This window comes from Heloderma suspectum, chromosome 1 (genome assembly GCF_057233095.1).
Source record: "Heloderma suspectum isolate Gila_16-S chromosome 1, 16-S_ref, whole genome shotgun sequence".
Classification (NCBI taxonomy): Eukaryota; Metazoa; Chordata; class Lepidosauria; order Squamata; family Helodermatidae; genus Heloderma; species Heloderma suspectum.
In genome coordinates, this window is record NC_139458.1 from 439,265,166 (window position 1) to 439,290,132 (window position 24,967).

General features: G+C 53.6%; 1 protein-coding gene across 5 annotated transcripts; it reads right to left on the minus strand.

Moving 5' to 3' along the window:
* Positions 1-443: 443 nt before the first annotated feature.
* On the minus strand, positions 444-23,109 carry CLU (clusterin). 5 transcript variants are annotated; one of them, XM_084831843.1, is made up of 9 exons: positions 23,064-23,109; positions 16,299-16,412; positions 13,109-13,257; positions 12,074-12,241; positions 10,100-10,562; positions 8,784-8,897; positions 2,689-2,915; positions 1,782-1,963; positions 444-676 (listed from the first exon to the last, which is right to left on the minus strand). In XM_084831843.1, the coding sequence occupies exons 2-9, from the start codon at positions 16,384-16,386 to the stop codon at positions 670-672; spliced, it is 1,398 nt and encodes a 465-aa protein (XP_084687969.1). In that variant the 5' UTR covers positions 16,387-16,412; positions 23,064-23,109; the 3' UTR covers positions 444-669. The 5 variants fall into 5 exon arrangements, with proteins under 5 accessions (XP_084687969.1, XP_084688257.1, XP_084688122.1 ...); XM_084832131.1 differs by having other exon boundaries at positions 22,962-23,109; XM_084831996.1 differs by lacking the exon at positions 23,064-23,109 and adding an exon at positions 16,674-16,832.
* Between the last annotated feature and the right edge of the window lie 1,858 nt (positions 23,110-24,967).

Consider the following 24,967-nt stretch of genomic DNA (forward strand, 5'->3'; position numbering starts at 1 on the left):
GGTAAAGGAAAGGCTAGGGAGAGAACCTGCGAGGAAAGGGGTTGCAGGGAGAGAAAGCAAGGCTAGAATCTGGGCATGAGGAGAGCAAAGGGGGAAAGGTCTGTGTGTGCTTTCCTGCAGCAGATTTAGGAACAAGAAGGAATACTTGGTGCTCTAACAGTTTAAGATTTTGATTAAAAATAAATTTTTTGAAGGGGCCTGGGAGCGGAGAGCTTCATGGACACCCTTGGAGGCCCCCGTGTGTGCCATGGGGCCCATGGGTGCTGCATGGGGGGCCCTGCACTAGCTGGTTTTGCCCAGGACACATCCTGCCCAAGAGCTCATGCAATTTACAACTTGGTAGCGACTGGATCAGACATGCAAAGCTCACTGGCTCCATTGTGCACCCTTTTCAAGAAAACCCAATGTTTCTCTCTTGCCCATGTACACAAACACAGCACATTTCAGAGCGTTGGGCCTAGAATAGTTTATTTCAATTTTGGATCAGTGAAGACCCAGCAGCAAAAATAGGGCAGGCAACACAGTGTGTAAACTACAAATGCAGACAGGTGGGGCTTGCTGGGTGGGGCGCCTCTGCAGCGCTATGAGAGCATCGAGGCAGGAATGGCAGAAGGCTATGGCTTCTTTCTCTCCCTTGTCGTGGCCTGAGATCCAGGGGTGCCGGCAGAGCTACTCCCTGTTGGAAAGAAGGGAGACCACATTATTTGTGCCGGAACAGTCCCAGAAGAACCAAACAGACATTCTGAGCTCCATGACAGTCCACAGAGCAGAGTTCTTTCTGCGACACCAACCCACGTCATGAAGGGGGAAGGGGAGTTTGTTCATATGTTTGTTGATTTGCTCTTGCCCACCCATATTTGTCCCTTACTGAAGGCTTACACTGCTCATTTCCAAACAAGGGACACAACATTTGGAGTTCAGAATTTGTGTGGGGTGCTTCTGTCACTGAGTACTGCACAATCCACCTCTGCCCTGGAACAGTTAAAGCTCTTGGGCCTAGTTTTCTCCAAAGCAGTAAGCCCACGTGAGCCTCTCTTCTGTTCTGCCTCTGTCAGAGTGAAGGTTTAGCGTCATTGGGTGCGGATTACAAGCTCTCCATTATGGAATGAGTTTTCATCAACATCTTGGGCAAATATGGTTTCCCCAGGGAGACAGGAATGGGAATAGGACAGAACCATGAAGAGCTCTGAGTGGGGCTGGAAGCCAAACAAGCATGTCTGTAAGTTGCTCCAACAAGCAGCAGATGATGACTGAGCCTTAAGTAGGGGAACAGCTTGTTTCAGGCTAATTAGCCCCACCTCCACAATGACTAAGGCCTTTTCTTTCAAAGGGGCCTGGTCTATTTTATCAGCCTCAGTCTGCAGTGATGCAGGGGTAGCTGCAGAGTGCTGGCGTTTTCATGGCTGGAGTCCTCAAAAGTCCAAGGACAGCAATGCAACCTCCTCAGGATGCAGGGGACAGATCCTTGGGGAACTGGTTCCTGAGAGGGTAGAAGTTTCATGACTAAGCCTTTCTATAACTAGGTCCTCCCCCTGAAACATTAAATCCAGAGCTGCTTCTTCCTAGAATGAAGTTCAAGGTCCTGGATCATGACAGCCTCCTTCCTATAGGCCAGACCCAGGTTCACCACCACACTCAAGGACACCAGGCCATAACTATGCTCCAGCTTCAAGTCTGCAAGCCTTTTTATTAGATGGATGTTTTTTCCATTTGGGCTGAGCCCAAGAGACTACCCAGCCCCTCCCACCCCTTCCTGGGCCCTGATCCAGCACAGCACTTACACTTCATTGTCCTTGTAGTCACGCAGTACCTGCCCGGCAACCAACTCCATGAATCTGGGGTCATCCAAAGGGATATCTCCCGGCACAATCACAGAAAGGGGCTCAGAGTCAAAGAGCTGGACGGTCACCTGAGTGTCAGACGGTTTAGATGGGTCTTCTGGATTGGGAGATTTGGAAACCACCTTGGAAAAAGAGGAAAAAGGGAAGTCCCATGGCCGTTAGCGCATGGAGCTGATCAGAAAAGCAGCCCTGTTCAAGGAACAAGCACCCGTTTCTTCCAACTGTGGATGGGATACCACATGGACACAAAATGGAATACGGACGGGATGCCAACCTAACTCATCTCTTGCTCCTGTTTCAACCAAGTTGCCAGGCTACATTGGCACAAGCCACGAGTTCTGGAAACCACTGAAGCAGCCTTCCCCAACCTGGTGCCCTCCAGATGGGTTGGACTGTAGCTCCCATCATGCCCAGCCAGCACGGCCAATGGCAGGGCAACCAGGATGCCCTTGGAGAGCAGATCTGCACGACTGACGGAAGAGGAACAAACTGGCTGAACTGTCCTTCCCTCTATGCCTCGGACGGTTGGGTCATACAAATTATGCAAACGAAGTGTTGCTCCCCTTCCTTATTTTGCCGACGAGCACCTGAGCGGCCCCTGGCTGAGTAAGACCATTCGTCCCCTGATGGCCTGGGGTTCTCTGCTCTGCTCAGAGCTACTCCCCACGGCCCTGACCAGCCTAGTGGTCCAAGACCGCTCTTTAACGGGAGGCAACGGGGATGCCGCCTGGGAGGAGCTCCATGCGCAGCAAGAGCTACAGCCCCTCCGGAGGTCGCCCGGGGTGGTCAGACACAGTGGAGAAACAGCGCCTTGGTCGGGGCACCCGCTGCCCGCATAGGGACCCACCGTGGTGACCCGCAGAAGCCGGTCATTGCTCCGCGTGGCATTGGCCAGATGGGACACCCAGCCAAACTGCTGGTTGAGCTGGTCAAGGAGGGCTGTGGTGTTGAGCATCTCCTCCTGGAACGTCCTGAGGATTTCATTGTATCGCTGGTTAAACCGTTCAGCTAATCGCACAGCATCCTCGAAGCGCTCCCTGAGCCGGCTCTGCTCTGGATCTGTCCGAGAGCAATCTGTTACGGGGAAGGGAGCAGAGATAAAAGGCCGCTCTAGGCAGCAATCCAGAGCAGCAGCACCAATCAGAACGCCTTCATCTTCCGAGTCTTCAGCAAGGTCACGCCAACCCCATTGCAGCTCCTAACGCCAGAACACCGGGAGCCCCTGGCCCAATGGAAAAGTGACTGTCGGCGTGCTAAAGAAAAAAGCCTGCCCATGCCTGGTTGAGATGCTGCTGGTGTCACTGCAGCAGGGTCCATGGCCCTGCTGGGTGCAAGGTGTTAACACACCAAGGAGCGCTGGCACACTCATTTTGCACACGCAGAAAACACACTGGGGACCTATTTAAATGTGCCAGCTGGGGGAGCCTCCCCTAACAGTTACATTTACTTGCCTGTTGCCACTGGAACTAGGTCTCCATTGTTAAGCAAAGCGAAAGAGGGCAGGGGTGAAGCCTGCTGTGCAAGGGAGTAACTAGCATGGAGCACAACTACCCATAAACAACTGCAGCCTTCCCGAAACCTGATGTCCTCCAGATGCATTGGACTATAGTTCCCATAATCCCCCAGCCAGAACAGCTGACAGGGATTATGGGAACTGTAGCTCAATGCATCTGGACAGCCCCAGGCTGGGGAATCCAGAATCACAGGTTAAAAATATTTTGTAAAGCATGTCTTGCAGCAGCACCTTCCCACCAGAAAGATTCAGGAGGGGGAAAGCCAGATTTTAGGCTTGCCAGGTTAAAGCTGGAAAACAGAACTGGGGGAGGGGGGGACATTGAACCCCTCCCCCCCTCTAACTTCAGGCTTCTGAAACTTCAGCAGGTGCCCGTTCACACACTTTCCCTGTTGTACCAGCACAGAAAGCCACAGGCCCAGGAAACCGCATTGCATGCGAAGGCAGAAGGCCAGAAGCCCCTGAAGGGCCGATTCCTGCCCTTGACGGCATCGGTGTGGTTCAACAATCGTCCCCCAACTGAGGCATCCAGACGATCAGCAGCTGCAGCAACAGCCTCATGTATGCAGCAGCAGTATTGAACCTGAGGTCCCCAAGCCAAACCTGGAGCCCCAGGGCTCCCCAGATGGCCCCACCCCCTTTCCCTGGCCACACCCCCTTTCCTCTCATGGGGTGGCTTCTCAGCTTATGGGTTTGTTCCCAATCTAAAAACTTGAAATGCCTCCCCTAACTTGCTGGCAGCTGGACTCTGAAGCTGGGGTCTTTGGGGTCTTCAGGTCCTGCACCTTCGGCCCCCCTCGCTTTTGCCTTTTGCCCCACCCACAAATGCAACGCGGCGCCCAAGAGCCTCTCCAAAGCGGAGTCCAACCCTTGGGCTGAGGGAGGCTCGATGCCGCCGGTGTGCAGCCTGCCTTGCACAGAATTTGAGTTACCTTGGCACAGACCTCTTGATCTCACCCTGCCCACTGACCTGCACAGACTACATAGCCCTGTCTACACCCGTTGCATAGAACAGGGGTAGCAACACATACTACTTGTCAACTCCTCACATCATACTTTTCTGGGCCTTTCTTGTGCTGGCACCCGATCTGTGCAACTCCCCAGCCATGCTCACCTGGGGTCACAAGCAAAGTCCATCCCATCCTCTCAAGCTTTCAATGTTATTTTAGCTGCTGCTGTGTTATCTCTGAGGTTTTATTATTGCTTCTGAGGAGTTCATCACATGAGGCTGAAATTCCATATCCTTTCTCGGGCTTTTTGCTTCCAGATCCTTTGCGGGATTAAGCTTGGCTCCTTTACACGGGCTGACACGTGCTTTGAATCAAGGACATCCTTTTGCAGAAAGTTCTATAAGTTTCTATATGTTTCATGTTACAGCCACTAGATGGCACTGTGATTATAGTGCAATGTTGTCATTACATACAACCGACAGATCGGATTAACATCCCTTGTTATCTCTGATCTTCTTAAAAGCGGGATAAAGGTTATAACCTGTGGGAGGAGCCCTGGAGGTTGATGATGTTCTGTAAAGGACCCGCAAACATCCATGAGCAACCAATCTTGAGTGTACAATATAAGCCCCGTATGGAAGAGCTCTGAGATGGTATTATATTAGTTTTATACCACTGATCGTAAGGTACCTCCACAGCGTTTGGATTTCAGAAACAGTGGGGCTGGGCTTGGTGTGGAGAGCTGGCTGTGCTGAAATTCTATTTCTTTATTGCACCTGAACATACCAAACCAGTTAGATTGTTCAGGGCAAGCTCAGTGTTGGGTATGTGCTTTACATGCAGAAGGTCTCAGCATGTCCAGCTAAAGCAGGTTGGGGCAATTTCTGGCCATCCAGATGTTTTGGCCTACAGCTGGTTATGCTGGATAGGGATAATAGAATAGCAGGGTTAGAAGGGGCCTATAAGACCATCGAGTCCAACCCCCTGCTCAATGCAGAAATCCAAGTCAGAGCATCCTGACAGATGGCTGTCCAGCCTCGTCTTGAAGGCCTCCAGTGTGGGAGAGCTCACCACCTCCCTAGGGAATTGGTTCCATTGTCGTATTGCTCTAACAGTCAGGACGTTTCTCCTGATGTTCAGCTGGAATCTGGCTTCCTGTCACTTGAGCCCATGATTCCATGTCCTGCATTCTGGGATGATTGAGAAGAGAACCTGACCTTCCTCTCTGGGACAACCTTTCAAGGACTTGAACAGCACTATCAAATCTCCCCTTGGTCTTCTCTTCTCAAGGCTGAACAGGCCCAGTTCTTTCAGTCTCTCCTCACAGGGCTTTGTTTCCAGTCCCCTGATCATCTTCGTTGTCCTCCTCTGAACCCTCTCCAGTTTGTCTGTATCCTTCTTAAAGTGTGGTGCCCGGAACTGGACACAGTATTCCAGATGAGCCCTAACCAGTGTTGAGGAGAGGGGAACTAGTACCTCCCGGGATTTGGACGCTATGCTTCTATTAATGCAGCACAAAATAGCATTTGCCTTTTTTGCAGCCACATCACATTGTGGGCTCATATTCAGCTTGTGATAGACAACAACTCCAAGATCCTTCTCGCTTGTAGTATTCTTGAGCCAAGTATCCCCCATTTTGTAACTGTGCATTTCTGATGCTGTTAGCAACCTCAGCTCATTCTCAGCTGTAGCCTTCCTGATGCCATCCCTGCAATTCTGTGCTACCTGACCGTACTCTACTTTTGGAGCTTGGCCTTCCACTTCCTATATGTGTCCTTTTTTGTTTTCAGGTCATCTCTAAGCGTTTTGTGAAGCCACATTGGTTTCTTCTGTTGCCTTCCACCTTTTTTCTTGCTGGAATGGTTTGCAATTGTGCCTTGAGAATTTCCTTTAAAAAAAACCCTCCCACCCATCTTGGATTCCTTTTCTCATTAGAGTTGCTTCCCGTGGGACCTTGCTTATCATTGTTCTGAGTTTATTAAAATTGGCTTTCCTAAAATCCAGGGTACGTGTTTGGCTACACTCGGCTTTTGCTTCCTTTAGAACCAAGAACTCCAGTATAACATGGTCGCTTTCCCCCAGAATTCCTGTAACTGCTACTTTATCCACTAAGTCATCTCTGTTGGTTAGAATCAAGTCAAGGATAGCCAATCCTCTAGTTCCTTCCTCCACTTTCTGTAGGAGGAAATTATCAGCAACACAAGTCAGGAATCTCTTGGAGGGGCCATGTTTTGCAGAATTTGTCTCCCAACAAATATCGGGGAAATTGAAGTCCCCCATTACTACTACATCATGCTTCCTTGAAACATTGGCCATTTGCTCTTCAAAAGTTTCAACCTCATCTTCTCCTTGATTGGGTGGCCGGTAGTAGACTCCGACCACCAGGTTCCTTTTATTCTTTGCTCCTTTTATTTTGATCCGGATGCTCTCGATGGGGCCACCAAGCTCCTCCTCCTGTATTTCTGTGCAGAGATATGTATTTTTCACATACAGTGCAACCCCACCTCCCTTTCTGTTCCTTCTGTTCTTTTTGAACAAGTTATATCCTTCAATTGCTGTATTCCAGTCATGAGAGTCATGCCACCAAGTCTCAGTTATACCTATCAAGTCATAATTTCCCTCCTGTATTAAGAGTTCAAGTTTGTTCTGTTTGTTTTCCATACTCTGGGCATTAGTATATAGACATCGAAGACCATGTGCTTCATAGTCTGGCTTTCTTCCTACATGTGTCTGAAGACTATTATTGGGCGCTGTTCTCTCCGTTGCGGTGCATGAGCCTTCGTCCATTGTTACCCGGAACTTTCCGTCTCCCGCCCCCCTAGGATCCAGTTTAAAGCCCTCCTGATGAAGTTCTTCATGCTGTGGCCAAACACATTCTTCCCAGCCCTTGTGAAGTGCAACCCATCCCTTGGCAGCAGCCCACCTTCCAGGAAGTATAGCCCACGGTCCCAGAATCCAAATCTCTCTTGTCGGCACCACCGTCGTAGCCAGTCATTCACCCAGAGTGTTTTTCTTTCCCTTTCTATCCCTCTTCTAATTACTGGAAGGATGGATGAGAAAACTATCTGGGCCCCAAAGTTCTGGAGTTTCCTTCCCAAAGCTTCAGAGTCTGATGCGATTCCTTTGTAGCTCCACTTGGCGGTATCATTTGTTCCCACATGGATGAGAAGAAAGGGATACCTGTCCGTGGGCTTTAGGAGTGCAGGCAAACCCTTCAGTCACATCTTTAGTCCATCCTCCCGGGAGACAGCATACCTGGCGAGTCCATGGTCTTCGCGACATTCTTGGGTCTCGATCCCACGTAGCAAGGAGTCTCCCACTATTACTACTCTTCTCCTTGTAAGTCTTGGTTTCATCACCTCTGCTTGACTGACCTACTGCCTCTTGCTCGGTCTCCTGCGGGGTCTCCTGTAATTCTTCCTCTGCAGGCTGTCCTCCAGGCTCATCCTCAAGTACCTGGAAACAGTTCCCTAGTTCCACTGCTTCCACTGGTGCAGAGTGGTTCCTAGTTCTTCTGGTCCTGTCACCCTTTTCCAAGGAGTATCCTCTACTTCATTTTTCCTCGCCTCAGCATTTTCCTCTTCTGCCTCAGCTTGCTCATGCTCTTCTAGCTTCTGTACTTCGCCTTGCTGCTGTAGTTCTACCATTCTGTCTAAGAACTCTTCGTCTCCTTTTATTCCCTGGAGGGTCGCCACTCGCCACTCCAGGCCTCTTACTTTTTCTTCCAACAGTGTAATCAACCCGCATTTATTGCATATGTTGATCTCAGGCAAGAAAACAAACATTGCACACACTTTGCAGGTCACCACCACTGGAGAGGCTTTTCCTTCCATAGTCTCTATTCCCTTTATGTTTCTAGCTTTCTGATTGTACTGGGATAGCCTGTGCTTTGTCCTCTATTCACTGGAGGTTAACAACAGAGTCCCACTGGTATGGAAGTGTGTGTTTCAAGAAAAAGAAAAATTTTAAAAAATGTTAGGGGCCTCCCCCTTGATCTCCCCTGCCAAACTCCTGTTTGCGCTCCCTGTTCGCTTGGTCTGATCCCTCGCTCTCTGGGAGCTTGCTTGCTTGTATAGCCCCTAGACCAGCTGGAGCAGCTTCCTCTGCACTGCTCAGCTCAGAGACAGGAAACAGGAGTTGTAGGCCAAAACACCTGGAGGGCCACAAGCTGCCCACCCCAAGCTAAAGGAATCTCAGGTAACAGGTGATGTCAAAGACCTCTCTTCACCTGGAGAGCTGATGCCTGGCAGAAGACTCACTGGGCTGGGTGGGTGAATGGCCTGAACCTGGAGAAGGCAGCTCCATGAAGCACCCCCAGTTCTATTTTCCTGTTTCAAGCTGGCAGCCCCCACGCTGGGTTTCCTCACCCTCTGAAGTTTCCAAATGGAGGAACCGCTGCACACGAAACAGAGCCTTGGATGAAAAGGGCAGAGGCTGTAGGCAGTCCGCGCCCCGAAGCGGTTCCCTCTCCTGACTCACCTACGTCCAAGATCGCCTGGCATTTCTCACACCTTTCCTTCATTCTCAAGCAGCCAGCAGAATTGCGCCGGATCTCACGGCACACCATGCGGTTGTCATTGGGAGCGGGAGCCCCTGGCAGGGAAGAGCGAGAGAGAACATCACCGCCACCCGACGGCCTCTGGTCCCATTGCTGGGTGCATGCAAGCCACACGCAGGCACTGCCACAAAAGCCAGGATGCGTTCCAAGTCCAGAACACCAGGGGGGCTGCTTTCTGCCCACCCCAGCTCTAAAGTTAACTCCCTCCCCAACCTGGGGCTGAGGGCAGGCAGTGGAGAGCAGTCTGGGGGCAGCTTGTGTCCTTTTCAGGCTCCAGGAGTGCACTTCCGCTCCTCACCCCAGCCCACAAGGGAAGGAGGAAAGGTCATCCAAAGTGACCCTATCCCATCACCAAAGGCCTGTGCGCCACACCTAAGAAGGGATACTGCAGGGGTGGAAAAGGCGTGGAAAAGAGCAACTAACTGAGCAAGGGGCTGGAGCATCTCCCCTATGAGAGAAGGCTCCAACAGCTGGGATTGTTGAGTTTGGAAAAAGGAGAGTGAGGGAGACAGGATAGAGGTGTACAGAATTATGTATGGTGCGGAGAATGTGGAGAGGGAGTCATTTTTCTCCCTCTCTCAAAATACTAGAACCCAATGGGGTCATCCTATGAAGCTGGTTGGTGGGAGATTCAGGGGAACAGGGGCAGGAGGGTGCTGTTGCGCTCGTGCCTTGCTTGTGGCAGGCAGCTGGCTGGCCACTGTGTGAACAGAATGCTGGACTCGATGGACCCCTGGTCTGATCTAGCAGGGCTTTCTTATGTTCTAACCTCAGGGGAACACGCCCGCAAGCTGTAGCTGTGCCTACCCTCCAAACCAGAGTTACGAGCCACAGTTCGGGGGTAAGCGGGAACCCTAGCTAACTGGACATGGCAAACTAGAGTGGCTGGGTGACCAGCCAGATGGGCGATTAATAAATTTAATAAATAAAATAAAACTAGAGGTTGTCATGGGAAGGACAAAATCAAAACGGCACTGAGCCTGAAGCTCTTGCCAAACCATGGCTTGGTGTTAAATGTGAACCAAACGAGGGTCTCTCCATTCCCTGGACATGCGCTAAAGTGGAAACTCTGGCAGACAACCACACACACGCACACACCTTCCACAAAGGACACTTGCTTAGCATATCCAGCATGACTGCTGCTTTTGCAACATGCCCAGAACAGGCAGGCAAACTGAGATGGCTGAAAGAGGCCCAGCAGGCCAGGCCTGCTCCCCAGCCCAGCATCTCTGCTCACCTGTCGGGAACCTCCCCGGGAAAGGTCCAGGGCTTCCATCCAGCCACTGCCCGTCCTGCTCCATGGCCCTGTGGGCCTGCTCAAAGAGCCGTTGGGTCATATCATAGAGCGGCTGGAAAAGCTGGTGAAAGTCTTGATGGGGCCGGAAGCTGCTGGGGAAGAGAGAGAAGCCGGGCACATTCCTGGCCACGCGGGAACCAGCGAACGGGAGGCGCGTACTGCGGATAGGGGCCCAGGAGTCCCGGAAGCCACTGAAAGGCGAGCGGAAGAACGGGGAGAGTTGCCTGTAGGCCTGCATGCTCTCTTGGAAGACGTCGCCCACGCCGTCCTCCACCAGGTCGTAGCGTTCCTCCAGGTCGCCCAGCCTCCGGGCTTGTTCTTCGCCCGCATCCATCAGGGCGTCGATGCGTTCCCCATTGATCCAGACGGAGAGCGGGGAGGAGTGGTTCAGGAAGTCCTCCAGCTGACAGAAAGGAGACACAAACCACGGACTGTCCCAGCTGGAACGCCACCAGTGGCTCCCACCCACTACGGCCCGCAGCCTCATCCAGCCTTCGCCAGCCCTCCGCGTGCGCTGGACTGCTGCTGGCCCTGCGGGCTGGGCATTCTGGAAGACCCGTCCAGCACACCCGGAGGGCCCCAGGCCGGGGACGCTGGTTTGATTCATGGGGGAGAGGCTGCCAAAAAGGTACGGAAAGCATCCATCGGCCCAAACTGCTACTGCTGGATTGTTTCCCAGGACTGGCCCAGCAGAGCCCGCCGCTCCGGCCTTATTCAGCCTTTGTGGGCTACACGTTAGTTTCCAGACAGGGCTCAAACTCCAGCGTCTTCTGTTTCGAACCCTAAACCGAGGTGCCCAACATGGCGCCAGAGGGCACTGACGCGCCTGCAGGCACCTGTCTGGGTGCCAGCCAGGCTCCTGGCCCCGTCTGACCCTGGCTTGACCTCTGCAGGTGGCTCTTCTGGACGGACTGGGAGGCCGGCCTGCTGCCAAGCCAATCGTCACTTGGAGTCAGAAGAGGGGCCCTGCGTTTCGAGCTCAGACCCCGCCTCTGCCTTCTGTTCAGGCTCTTAGGCACGTGGCTTTTCCCTTGGATACACCAGTTTGCCTTCCGAGAAATGAATGCTTTGTGAGCAGCCGTGTCCTCCATGGCAGCGACTGTATGAATGGGCAAGCTCCACCCCCTCGGCGGCCCATTTGTGAGAGCACCCACGACATTCTCCCAACATTTCTCATGTGCCCACTGACCCAAAGACGTTGGGGACCCCTAACCTAAGCCTACAATCCTATGCCAACCTGATCTGAGAATAAGCCCTATTTACTCAATCGGATTTACATCCGAGTAGGCATATTGGATTGTGCTGTAAATGTTTTTCAGTCCAGGTACCATACAGACTATGCTCTCAGGCATGTTCCCTCCTGTACACCCCATTCAGTGTCTGAGGTCCTGATCCATGCCCCCATACCTTCAGAGGCACAGCAGGTGGGTACAAGGAGCAAGGCCTTTTCAGCAGCGGAACCGACACTTTTCAGCGCCCCCACCCAAGACGCCTGCATGACCCCATCAGATATGCTCGCCGAGCCCTGGTTCTTGAAGTCAGCTTTGGGGTGGGGGGACACTGAGCCTATGACAGCTGATGAGACCGGGCGAGTGGGGGCAGTTTCTTGGACTACTAGCTTTCTGGACTGCTGACTCTACTTCTCCTGTATTTTTCACCACTGCTTTGATTATGTTTGCATTTTTATGCTGTTGGCTGCTTTGAGTTCCTGTCTAGAAGGGTAACTTTAAATAGAATACACAAACACCAAAGAACCTCCTTAGCACATTCTTTCCCCCCTGCACCCCACTTCTGCTAGCCATACGGACCAGCACAGACAGCATGAGAGGGGTCTTAAGGCACAGCAAGCCCTGAAATCCAGTCATCTAGACGCGTGCCCCTCAGCCAGCTCCACTGGGCAGCCCCTCCGCTCACCTGCCTGCCAACCAAACCGGCACCACTGTGGCACGTCCGGGTGTAGAACCGCATGCAGGTCTGCTTCAGGCAGGGCTTGCACTCCTCCCAGAGCGCCAGCATGGTCTCATTGCACACCTCCTTCTCGCTCAGCTCCTTCTCCGCCTCCTTCGCCAGAAGGAGGGCCTCCTGCGGAAGAAACAGGACTGCGAGTTCTTTCCAGGAGCGCCACCAGCCCTCCCCAAACAAGGCAGAAGTCAGGGCTGGGGGAGTGTGGCCGGGCCTGCAGGTCTCTGCTCTGCTTATGGCCAGAGAGGGGAGGAGAGGGGAGGGGGCGGCCCAACACGCAGGAGAGCAGCTGTGCCGCACCAGGCCTAAGGGTCCCGTTTCCCGCCCGGCCAACCAGAGGCCTCTGGGAAGCCCGCAAGCAAGAATGTGCCTCCTGCCCACGTTCCCCAGCAGTGGGATTCAGAGGCAGGACACCAAAGAGGTCGGTCACTGCTGACATTGAGGGCTTGATCCAAGGAAAAGGGGACACTGGGTCAAACTAGGAGGGGTGCTGGATGCATCTCCACATTTGAAGTGCAGGGCTGTTGTTCTAAATGCAAACAGCATCCCCGAGGGTGGTGATAATGAGCAGGATCAGAGCAACCATTTCCTCCAATGCAGACACCCCCATTTCTGAAAAGGGACCTTCCTCGGGATCACGGCAAAGGGGCAAATGCCGCCCCCATGTCTCCTTGGAGCCCATTCAGGTTCAGTCCCCCTCCCCTCCCCCACAGATGCTATTTGCATTTAAAGGAACAAAACAAAACAAAAACCCTGCACTTCAGGGGCAAAGGCACAGCCGGTCAGCAGCCCGTTGGCCTCCAGCAGCCCATCCGCTCACTCCCTTTCCCTGCCGAAACTGACACGTCCCGAGAAATGATGCCTTCCCCAAGCTGGTGCCCTCCAGATGTGTTGGACTGCGATTCCCATAATCCCCAGCCAAGCCCCACAGCAAGACATTTTGGAGGGACGCTATCTTGGCTCTGGGGCCCACAGGCCTGGACGGACCTCCTTCTGCCTCTTCGTGTCCTCCAGGTTGTTCAGGATGCCCCGGTGGTCATTGCTCGTCTGCTCCATCAGGGTCTTCATCTGCTGGACCCCCCTGATGGCATTCTCCAGCTCCTTGTCAATGAGCCGGCTTCCCATTTCGGACAGTTCTGGAGGAGGGAGGGGAAGAGGCTTAGTTGGGGAAAGGGGTGGGTCACCTCAGCAGCAGCACCGCTCCGAGGGGCTGCCTCACGCACGCCAGTATGCCTGCACAGGAAGAATTTCTGTGAACTGATTTTTGGAGAAGACCCAAGAAAGCCCGGCCCGATAACGGCAAGGGAGGCCCTTGCCTTGTTGGCTTCCTGGAGGCCTCTGGCTGGTTCATGCCTGGAACAGGAGAGTCCTCCAATCCAGTCCAGAAGGGAATTTATATCACACAACAGGCACACCGGTCACGCATCCCCAATGCCAACCTTCCCCAGCCTGATGCCCTCCAGATACTCCTATCTGCCCCTTTTGGCATGGCCCTACTCTCTTTTGACCTCCCCCTGCCCCCAGATTTTCCGCTAAGGGAAAGCTGCTCAAAAATTCCTTTTGAAACTTGCGAGGGCTCCCAGATCTTGCTCTCCTGCAAAGTCTAAGAGCATTTGCAATTCTGATATTGGAATTTCCTCTTCCCCACAGGAAATTGTTCCAGAAGCAGTCTGGTGACAGGAGCAGGGGGGGGGGGGGCATGGACCAGGTTCACATGATCACTGCAGCCTACTGTAGCTCATGAGTTGCGGTGTATGTGGGGGGTTGCCATGGTTTGTCGTGTTGTCCAGGTGGCAGGGGTTGTTTGAAATAAGCAACCCTCAAAAACTCCACAACAATGGGTTATTTGAGGGTTGTTTAACCTTCAAACAACCCCTTCCATCTGGGTTCAGACAACATGACAAACCATGGCAACCCCCCACATGTGGCCCCCACTCTGTGGAACTCCCTCCCTAGGGAACTCTGCCATGCCCCCTCTTTAATGAGCTTCTGCCATGCATCAAAGACATGGATGTTCAGGCAGGCATTTGGGGTGGGCTAGGGTAATTTTAGAAATGTGATGTTTTTAATGTTGAATTTTATTGTATAAACTGTTTTTATTGTTGTACATTGCCCAGAGTGGCTGGGCGACTGGCCAGATGGGAGATAGATAGATAGATAGATAGATAGATAGATAGATAGATAGATAGATACATACATACATACATACATACCCACCCCTGCTGGGGGTTGAATAGCCAAAATAGCCATGGGCACACACTGTAACCCACCTTGGCTTAAATAAATAAGCAGTGGTTGTGCAAACCAGCCCCTGGTGCTGGAATGCTGCCCTCAGTAACCTACACTACCCCAAGTCTGAGGAAATTATTTATCTGGAGTCTGAACATCTGCAGGCTGTATCCAAGACCTGCCCCAGAAATATCTGAGGGCTGGCACGGTAGTCGTCTTCCTCAACCTGGTGCCCTCCAGGTGTCAGACTACAACTCCCATCAGCCCCAGCCAGCAAAGCCGTTGACTGTGTTACAAGGATAAAATGGGAGGGCACCACACCCATCACCCTAACCACCCGAGGGAAGGACATATTGCATTATTATCATCCTCCTCATCACATTTCTCGAACACTTTTCTAAAAAAAATCACTGAAAGATCTCCCTGACGGTTAACCACAGAGCTTTCCAACCTGTTAGCAGACTCCTTCACAACTGAGCAAAACCTCCCCAGAGGTCCTGATCTGCCTCTGTGTGGTCAGCGGATGGAGCCCGTCCACATGATCCTGCTCCTCTTCCCTGGCCGCTGCCATCCAACGATTATACGGGCATTTGTTGCGTGGACAGGGCTCCGGGCCCCCTCCTCTCCTCTCCTCTTCCCCCCGCCCCTCCCCCCCGGCCACAAGGCGAGTCGACTCAATTGTGTTGCATTTTAAATGGGAGAAAATGTATTCCTCCAATTATCTTTTAATTGCCTGACAGTAACAAGCTGGGCGTTCTTATTCTCACTGATAAAATGAAGAACAGAAGCTGAGAGAAGGTCTCTTGTCCCCAAAGTCCGCAGGAGAGAGAGAGGGCTCAAGTCCAGGTCACCCAAATCCAACATTGGCCCTCTCTGCCACCCTACATTGGCCACAGACGGAGCGTGGGAGAAGGGAAGAAGAAGGGTGCAACTGGGGTGGCGGTAGATAAACCCCCAAAGGCACCCGTGCCTTCCAGAGTTGGCCCAGAGTGGTCAGTGGCTCGTGGCCAACCCTGGCCACAGGGGCTGCCAGCTGGCACACAACAGCGCCCAAGCTGCTGGAGGGGAGGCCGAGAGGAGAGGCCAGCTTGCAGGGGGGAGAGGGAGAAAGGCAGAGCACGCAAGAGGGAGCAGAGGAAGGAGAGAAGAAGTAGAAGCACTGGAAAGAACAGAAAAAAGGCAGTGCATTAAGCCCCATCTGCATCTCCTGATGTGCTACCCCCCCCACACACACACCCTTTGGAGCAGCAGCCCCTGCCCTACATAGCTGACTGCAAACCTCTTGCGTAATCTGGCCATGCAGGCCAAACATCGTGACCTGACAAGGCAGAACTCATCCCCCACAAACTGACCGCAAGCTAACAGTGAGTCAGTGTTCTGGGAAGTGATTTCACGGTGCAGCTGGCCGGTTTGCAAATAGTGCCCAAATGACCAAAACTGGTACCAGGACTGTTGCTGCTGTTGTTACAAGTGCGGCTGCTCTGTGGCCAGCAAGGCGGATTCTTGGCATCTACTGCAGGTAGAGGACTTGTCTGAGCAAGCTCCTATTCCAAGACATCACCTAACACCACCCAATTTCCCTGCCCAAAAATAAGGCTGCAAACACACATGCAACCAGCCTGGTTGCAATTCAAATCCACAGCTGCCCTTTCTGATTCTTCGCCCACACCAGAAAATAGGACAACACACATAGCTAAAAGTCTGCAGAATTTTTTCTCCAGTAAGTATGAACGTTTATGTCATTCTTAGTAAATAAGCAGGGTTTATATGGCTTTTATAGGAATGTTACACAGGCATAAGCCCCTGCGGCAATTTGCATTTTAGTCATGCCCCCCACCAGAAGAACCGCCACTTCCAGCTCCCTTAGCAGGAGCCAACAAATCTGGCGTGCGCGCAAATGCAGGCAGAGCCCGAGAGCCAACCTCCCCCCCTTCCCCTCCCCGCTTACGTTGCAGATCATTGGGAGGGACCACGCAGCGGCCTCCCTCCCAGAAGGCCAGGAGCACCAACAGCGGGAGCAGGACAGCGGGGCTCATCTTCTCCGCGGATGGAATTCCAGGTTCTTGCAGAAACAAAGAAGACAGGAGAACTGTGTCAGTGTGGAAGCGGAGCAGGGTTCCGGAATGTGTGCTCCCCAGGGCTGAAGCTCCTGGGCCCCACTGCGAGGAGAGCCCCGCAGGTCTGGGAAGGCAGGCCAGGCCAGGCCAGGCCAGGCGGCAAAGCAGCCATTCAGGGCCTGTGCGCAGAGCAGGAGCAAATCTCTCACCAGTGATGCCAGACGCTACCTAAGAAGCCACCCTGACAGGGGAACAGTGTTGCACACCTCTATCATGCGCGCACTGCAGGGAGGAGGGGGAAGCACCCCCCCCCCTGAATCATTTGTTGTTTTAGTTGCTTCCTGTACTCTGGAGGAAGGACGCCTCGAACTCCTCCTGCGTGGGAGGAAAATGCTGCTTGTCTGCCTGGACGGCTACTTGTCTGTGCAAGACGACACTCAGTCAAACTGTTCCCAGCAATACTTGAGCCGTTTGTGTTATTTCCCCACTAAATCAGCTTTTAGAGCAATCGTGAAAAAACCTGTATTGGCCAGAAAGCTCATACAAATTGCACGTGCTCTCTTTAGTGCCCCCCCCCCGCCACCGCCTGCTCCGACATGAAGCAAACAAACAGTGGGGAGGGCTCAGGGACTCGTTCCCCCACCCCACTGCTGCCAAATGCTCTTTGGAAGCTCCAGCCCATCCAGCTGACCCTGATCTCGCCTAGCTCTTTGAATAAACAGGAAAGCCAGGTTTAGGATGCAGAAAGCAGCACTCTGAAACCAGGGAGCCCAGTCCCAGAGAGCACCAGGCCCTTTTCACAGCAATGGGAGGCTACAATCCATGCCGGCCAAAGAGATGCTGGCTAAAAGAGGCACCCGTGCTCCTCGGAGGTGGCCAAGGTTCCCGTGGCTTCCTCCCCAGCCCCCAGCTCCAAGACCAAGGGCAGCCCAAGGGAAGCCAGCTGGCGCGCCTGCTGTATACACACTCAGAACTCAGTTCTTCTGGAGTCTCTGCAGGGGAGATGCGGGACATAGCAACAGAGAAGGGACTCGGCTGACTTTCCCAGGCTCCACAGCTAGGAGCTTCTGCAGGCCCAGATTCCACAGAGGGCAGGGGGGAGGAGGTTGTGCCAAGGTCTCCTTTCCCGTAACTCCTCTGTTGTGCACATTTGAGAAAGAATTGCTTAACGGCTCCTGCTTGCATTCAGGGCAAGTGGGAAGACACACCATTCTCACAGGGGACTGGAAATGGGGTGGGGGGCTCTGAATCAGCAGGGCGGGGGGAGCCCCCCACCAGTCTCTAGCTTCATGATTGTGTCTTCAGCACTGCTGGCAAGACGAATCCCAGCAGGGGAAGAATGAGAGCGAGCCAAGCCTTTTCCAGATGATGTTTTAAAAAAACCTAGTTGCATGCACATGCTAGCACTCACCCAGCCCTATGAGGAAAGGTTGGCAGCTGCACGTGGGCTGGGGGGGGGGGCGTGCTGGGGGGAAGTGTGTCACAAATCCTGCTCAGTGCTTTCCAAAAAAGAAAACAGATCCAGCACTGGAAGAGGGGAATATGCCACCTTCAACGAACTCATGAATGTCAAGATGGCATGGAGCATGAAAAAACTATTAGACCAGCCTGCCCCAACCTGCTCCTCCCCTTGTGTTGGACTATAGCTCCCATCAGCCCCAGCCAGCATGGCCAATGGCCATGCTGGCTGGGGTGATGGGAGCTGCAGTCCAACACAAGGGGGGGAACAGGATGGGGCAGGCTGTATTAGGCACTGACGGAGGGACTCCTGTGTTTGTGTCAAATGACCATAATGGCCGGGGGGGGGGGAGCACACTTTGCTTTTAGAGGATGCCGACCTGTGTGGCAGCAGAGAAAAAGCGAACACCTCCTTCTCTCACACACTGCAGGGGACGGCTCCGCTACAGTCACACCTCAACTAGTCCTGCCAATTTTAACTTATTTTTCAAAGTAGCAGTGCTGGCCAATTATTTAGGGGGCTCCCTTTCGGCTAAAGTGCTTTTAAATCCATTTATGTGACTGTTTAAGGTACTACGGCAGCAATCCTGTGCACAGTTTCCCAAATCCCTCTGAACTCTGTGGGACTGACTTCTGAGTAGAGACACAGAGGACTGCATTGTAAAGGTTGTCGCCCTAGAAACAACAACACCAGCCCCCCCCCCCCCAGCCCCCTTGGCAAGGCATTGCTGGCGGACTGGGGAGAGGCTGATGTTTCCAGGGTTCAGCTCCCTCAGAATACAAGGCTACATGAGCCTTTAAAGACAAAGAAAAGCACAACTTCTAACAAGGTTTGGCAAGGGAATCGGTGCTGCTTATCAACAGTGACAAAGTTTTCCGACTTGGGTGCCAGGTTCACAGGGGCGCCCCAAACGGGGGTGCTGCCTGCAGGGAAAGAGTGCGCTTTGATCTGGCAAGGCCCCCAGCCTACACAGAGCTCTGCAGTGTGGGAAACAAGCAGCAAGAGACAGCCCCGAACACTGTGGCCTTTCCTCGTGGGGGAGGCTCAGCCCCCTGATCCTTCTGGCTGCTCTTTTCTGCAACCACTTTCTGCCAGGAGAATGCCAAATGCGGCAGCTCTTGGGCCCTGGGGTGCTCCAGCAGCCCCTCGGCGAAAGACCATTCCCAGTGTGCCTGTGGGACCGTGCCTTTAGCCAACCAGCAAGCCACAAGGGCAGGGGTGTTCAGTCCACGTCAGAAAGAAACACCCTGGAAACTGGTCCCACAACAGAGATCTCAGCACCTGTTCTGTCTCTTTATTCTCTGGGCCCAATGAGGCATCAACCGCCGAAGCCGAAGGCAGAGAAAGGGGGCTGCGGGAGCCAGCAAAGCTGGACATTTGCCCTTCTGCCTCGACTAGGAAATGCGGGGACAAGCTCAACTCCTGCTGGAGATAAGGCACCAGACGGGGAGGAGGAGGGCGGGGGGCTGAAATGTTTGTGTGGAAAGCTCTCAGAATCCCAGCCTTGAGCTGTCCTGTATCACGAGCACCGCTCCATCACCCTTGGAACGTCCTTCCATTTTCTCCCCCCCCCCCCCCGGTCCAGGGTCCTGGCTGAAGAGCACTGGCAGAACCCATGTGGCTTCTGGCCGCCCACAACCCTGGAGCTGTCCCAGTTCCCTCGGGTCTTGGTTTGCAATGGCTGGCTTTTCACCCAAGGAAGCCAACCGGTCCTGTCTGCTAGGCCCCCAAGTGGGCTGCACATCGCTGCCCTTCTCCAAGCAGTCCCCCCGCCCCTGCCCCCATCCTGCTTCTCCAATGCCCAGTTTCTAAAATGAGAAATAAACGCCGGGAGCGCCAAGCAACCTGGGAGCCAGGCTCTAGGGCCTCAACACCCTGCTAGCCAACCTTAGATTTCAGGCCACCATGACTCACTGATTATGGAGAGACTCTCTGCCTATGCTCAGAGGCTCTCTTCTGCACATGTTCCAGAGCTGATCCTAGGCCAACCTCAGCTCTGAGGCCTGCCTCTCTCCTGCCCATCACCACTGGCCCCTGCACCTTCTGCTGCTGTTCCAGCTAACAGTGGTACCAGAGCATTTTTGGGCACGTGCAGAATCCTCATTCTTTGAAGACCAGCAGGAGCAGGGGCTGCATCAGAAGGCAACACAACAAGGAAGTCTGCTACGCCTTGGACTTGGAGCAGGGGTGCTGAACCTCATGCCAGCAGGCCAAATCCAGCCCTCCAGGGCTCCCCAGAAGGCCACGCCCCCGGCCCCACCCACCGGCTGCCTGGTGCTTTCCTGGCTTTGTGCACTTCTCCTGCGGTTCTAAGAAGTCGAGGTGCCCCTCCAGAGGCTTCCTTCCTGGCAGGAGGAGTTTTGAGCTAAAATACGCTGGCAGTTTTAGACATTTTGCCCTTACCTATTTTGCCCTCGGCTCCACCCCTTTCCCCCTCAGCCCCGCCTACCACTGGAATGCAGCCCCTGAGAGCATCTCTGAAACAGAACTCAGCTCTCGGGCTCAAAGAAGTTTTATTTACTTAAAATATTTCTAGGCCACCTTTCAGCAGAAAGCCAAGCCCACCTTACATGTGCCAAATCTGCTGTGGGGTGGGGAGGGGAGGGCTTTCTGCCAAACAGCAGGCAAACGTTTTGCATTTGTTTGTGGCATAGGCACCGCTATAGAATAACCAACTGGTACGGGCCAGCCTTGAACTCAGAATGTAGCCTGCTTACTGAGGCACAGGCAACTACTCTGCAGGTGGGACAACAGCCATCCATTTTTGCAACTCTTACCGTTAGCATTCCAGTAAGCGGAAGTTTCATTTAAACAAAATGAAGCAAGTTCCTAGCTCTCATGGGTATAGGCAAGAAGCCCAATGGCATGTTAGTAGTTTCTCTAAAAAATTTGAGGACAGACCAAAGTCTGAAGGCCTCCGAATGCAAGACCTCTTGCCACAGGTTTGAAATAAAAACAACTGAAGCCAGTGCACCACATTGTGCACGTGTGTGTGTGAGTGCAGAAGACCAGAGGTACAATTGTATCTACATTCTATAGCCCCGGTGCTTGGCATTCTGCCCCCTGCACTTTGAACATTCAAGCGCAGCTATCTGGTGCGATCACACTTCTGAGCAAGAACAAAGGCAGTTATTAGAGATCAGACTGTCCCTGTGTTTAAGGGACAAGTTGCCCCAGGTGGCTAAAACTCTGAAACAATTTGGGGCGGGGGGAGAGATGAGCTTCAAGGGCTGCCCATGACTAACTGTAACAGCCAAAGCTGTTTAACTTATTCTAAAATAAACGTTGGTGCAGCTTGTGATCCACCCAGCTAAATGCAGCATGCCAGCTGTGTGTTGCGGAGTGCCAAGTGCTCAGCAACCCATTTTCCCCAGTCCCCAAGAGATAGTAAAAATCGGTCTTTTGAGCCCCTGGGAAACAACCCTATGTGGCTGCATTCCATGGGTTGCATTCTGCTTTGTGGCCTACAGGCCCGCCTTAAAAGAAAGGCTCAACATACGTTCTGCAGAGAGAGAGAGAGAGAGAGAGAGAGAGAGAGGATTAACCATCCCCAGTCGTCAAGGGACTGGATACTGCCCACCTAGAGAGGCTGACAGAGAGGATGGACTGTGGAAGATTGAGCAGGGAGGGGCTGTAGCTCCATGGTGGAGCCCCCTGCTTGGCATGCAGACGGCCCCTGGCAGCATCTCCAGTCAAGGCTAAGCAAGAATCCCGCCTGGAGCTCAGGAGAGCTGCTGCTGCCCGTCCTTGCAGACAATGCTGGCCTAGATGGACCAGGGGTCGGATTCAACCCAAGGCAGCTTCCGATGTTCCTGTGAGCTGAAGGATGCAGTTGTGATAATGGGGCAGGAGCTAGAAGGGCCAAGTTGGCTGGAGCAGAAAGCGAGAGCCGCCTGTTCATTCCCTCCCGCAACAATTCTTGCCATTTTGGCTGGGCCCAAGCATGACCTCCAGGTTTACCCCCTGCCTCCCCTCCCCTCCCCCTGTTATTGCCCTGGGTTCAATTTGAAATTGCAAGCTCCTCGGGGCAGAAACCTGACGTCCTGTACACTGAAAAGCACCATACACGCAGAGGGCTCTGTATCAATTGATGAATAATGAGCATCACAAGGACTAGAAACCATGGAGAAAAGAAGGTGGCGTACAAGGATGCACCAGCAGACCCAACGGTCAGCAGGGCTGCCGTTCGAAGCAGCATTGTTAGCTGGATCCAGGCTGCGTCAGGAACACAATGCCCATTTTAAGCAGGGACAGTTTGTGCCACTTAATCTGACCATCTCGGCTGCGGTCTCATGACAGCGCCACTGGCTGTACACCCTCAAGATCGCACTGCAGCAACAAACCCCCAGGGCAAGGCGGATGCTTTCCCCATTAGGCAGTATTTCCCCACCCAGTTCCCCCAAAGAAAGTGAAACCAGGAGCCCTGCTCCTAAAGCACCAATCACCCCACAACTTAACCAAGGGACACCCCCCTCCAGAAGCTAAAGAGGGGAGGGCCCTACATCAGAGAGCTTCCTGCGCAGACACCTGGCCAAATTCACCTCCCTTTACCTAGCCCAGAACACCAGAGCCTCCATCACCACTAGGACCCACAGCCCGCCATTTCCAGCAATACACAAAGCAGTTACTGTTCAGGTATTCCGCCTGCTCCGCCCCATTCAGGCCTTCCTCCCCCAAGCCCATCCCCAGCAACCTCCCCTCCGCCCGCCCGCCCGCCCCCCCCAAGATGCCGAACAGCTCTTCAGAGCTCCCGACCGCCTTCCCGGAGGGATGCCACGCTCAGCTCTCTCCGCGGCTGCCAAGAGGCGCCGGCTTCCAGCTGCGACCTTCAAGGGCAGCCGTTCCCACGTTACGTTTGGGCCCGCGATGATGAGAACTGGGGCTCCCCCCGTCTTCGGCCACCCCGCCCACACACAGCCCTTTTGCCGCCTACTTTCGTGCACGTGTGAACGGGCCCTTGGAGCCGCTCTTCCGTGGAAAGGGATGGCGGGGGGGCGTTCTCCCCCTGCAAGCTATGGATTCCTCCACACCCCCCCAGTCCCTTGCGCTTGGATATCCCAACAGGCCGGGGGAGGGGGGCGCAGAGTCCCACAACCTTCCTTCGATGCGGGGGGGCGGAAAACCCAGCTGATTCTGCTGGCTGCGCAGCGGCGGGAGCACCTCGGCCCCCGCCCGTCGGCGAAGCGGCCGCCCCTACCTGCGCTTGGCCGCTGCAGCCGCTCGTCCTGCCGGCACCGGAGAGCGGAGGCGCGGCGCTGCCGAGCGCGCTTATAAGCGCCCCCGCCCCTTCCCCGCCCCGCCCCGCCCGGGCGCGCCTCCCGGACTGGCCGCCAGGGGGCGCCCCCGCTCCGCCGCTGCGCGCCGGGAAGCGCCGGCTCCGCGGGCAGCCGAGGAGGGCGCCCTGGCCCCGGGCCGGCCTCCGCCCCGCCGGACCGGGCAGTCCGGCCGCGGGCGCAGCGGGCGGCGTCGTGAGGCCGGGCGCCCTGGCCCGCGCGCGAGGCCCGCTTCGCCGCCGCCGGGGCGGGAGCCTGGGCCCGGCGCGCCCCGGCCGGGACCTCTGTTCTGCCGGCGCCCGTGAACGCTGCGCCTTTCGTGCTTCGGGAGAGAGAAAATGCGGCGGCCCCCGCCCACCCCGTCTGGGGCCCGACGTGCGGTATCCGCGGGGGGCCTTTCCGGAACTGTCTTGGCATGATTACTTAATATTCATTGCCCTCCTGTACAGCGCCATTGACCAAAGCTCTTTGGCACTTCGCAACAATTTAAACCATGAAATGCAGCATCGTAGAACTTTTTAAAATTTAAAACTACGGTATAAGGCCAAAGTAAACACCAGCAGCAGCGTAAAGATTTAGAAATGCAGTAACAGATTTCAAACAACAAAAACTAAAGATAGGAATGATCTCTCACAGTGGAATCCTATACATCCTACTCAGAAGTAAGCCCCACTGAGTTCAAAGGGGCTTGCTCCCAGGTAAGCGGGTATGGGGTTGCAGCCTTAATCATCCTTGGAGCAGCCTTGGGGCCTTGTCTTAGGGCAGCTGTGGAGAACTTTATTTCAGGGACGCTCAGCCTTCCAGCGGTGGGTGGGATCAAAAGCAAAAGTGAGCAGGGCTGAATCCCCCCCCCCCGCCAACCCATAATTGCATTGTTGCTCATTTATAGTAGGAAGTAAGCATGAGTGGTATGTCTACTCAGTAGTAAGCAGGGCAAACTTCTACAGAACAATGCTCAGAAGCAGGGGTGTTGCTAGGTTCTTAAAAGAGCCGGGGCACTCACATATAGATATATTGTGTGTGCATGTGGCGTGCTTGTGTGCATGTATAGACTACATACGTACATACCTAAGACATGTGCACTGACCGCCCACCCCACTTCAACTCAGACCCCTATTCAGCATTCTGGAAAACATCCTGCTTCTGTTCCGGCCAATTTGTACTCCGCCCACTTCAGCTCAGCACCAAACCTGAGTCAAGGTTTGGAAAAATGAGTCTTTATGCTTCCTGTTGACTATCATAGGAAATAAAAATTAAAAAGTAACTTTTTTCTCTTGGTCAGAGCTGGATGATAATTTCAGGCATAGTAGCCTCCTAGAAGGGAATTACACCTGTCCAAGGTCAGAAAAATAGGTGCAGGGTTTATATTTTGATTATCTTTTAAAAGGAACTGCCAATAACATTTTATTACTTGGAAGAATTGGATAACAATTTCCGGATTCATTGCCCCACCAGACGAGATCATGTCTGCCAAATTTCAGAGTGATAGCCACAAGGGTTTTTGTGCAAGAGTGGCCTCGACGTTTTGAAGTCTCCGAAAGAGGACATACTTATCTCCCTATTTTCCTTGTGGACCATTGTTCTGAAACTTACAGCTGAGAGGTGCCCCTAAGTAAGAAACCAGAAAAGTTTCAGAAGGATAGGTGCAGCAGTTCACATGGAAGGGGAGTTCTCCAATTTGGTGGAGGGAGTGATTTGCTTTCCCTTCCGTTCACCCCTTCCCTAATAGTTTTGGGGGTACGTTTGTATGAAAATGCACAAGTCACTAGTGGTGTCCCCCAGGCAAGAAACTCGCAAAGTTCCTGAAGGATATACATGCATGCAAATT

Bases quoted from the DNA above. Each gene is read 5' to 3' on its own strand.
- CLU (XM_084831843.1), bottom strand. From the start codon at position 16,386: ATGAGCCCCGCTGTCCTGCTCCCGCTGTTGGTGCTCCTGGCCTTCTGG. The intron at 8,898-10,099 runs GTGAGCAGAGAT...CTTCCCTGCCAG, and splicing joins CCCGGGGAGGTTCCCGACAG to GGGCTCCCGCTCCCAATGAC. The intron at 1,964-2,688 runs GTGGGTCCCTAT...TCTTTTTCCAAG, and splicing joins GGCTTCTGCGGGTCACCACG to GTGGTTTCCAAATCTCCCAA.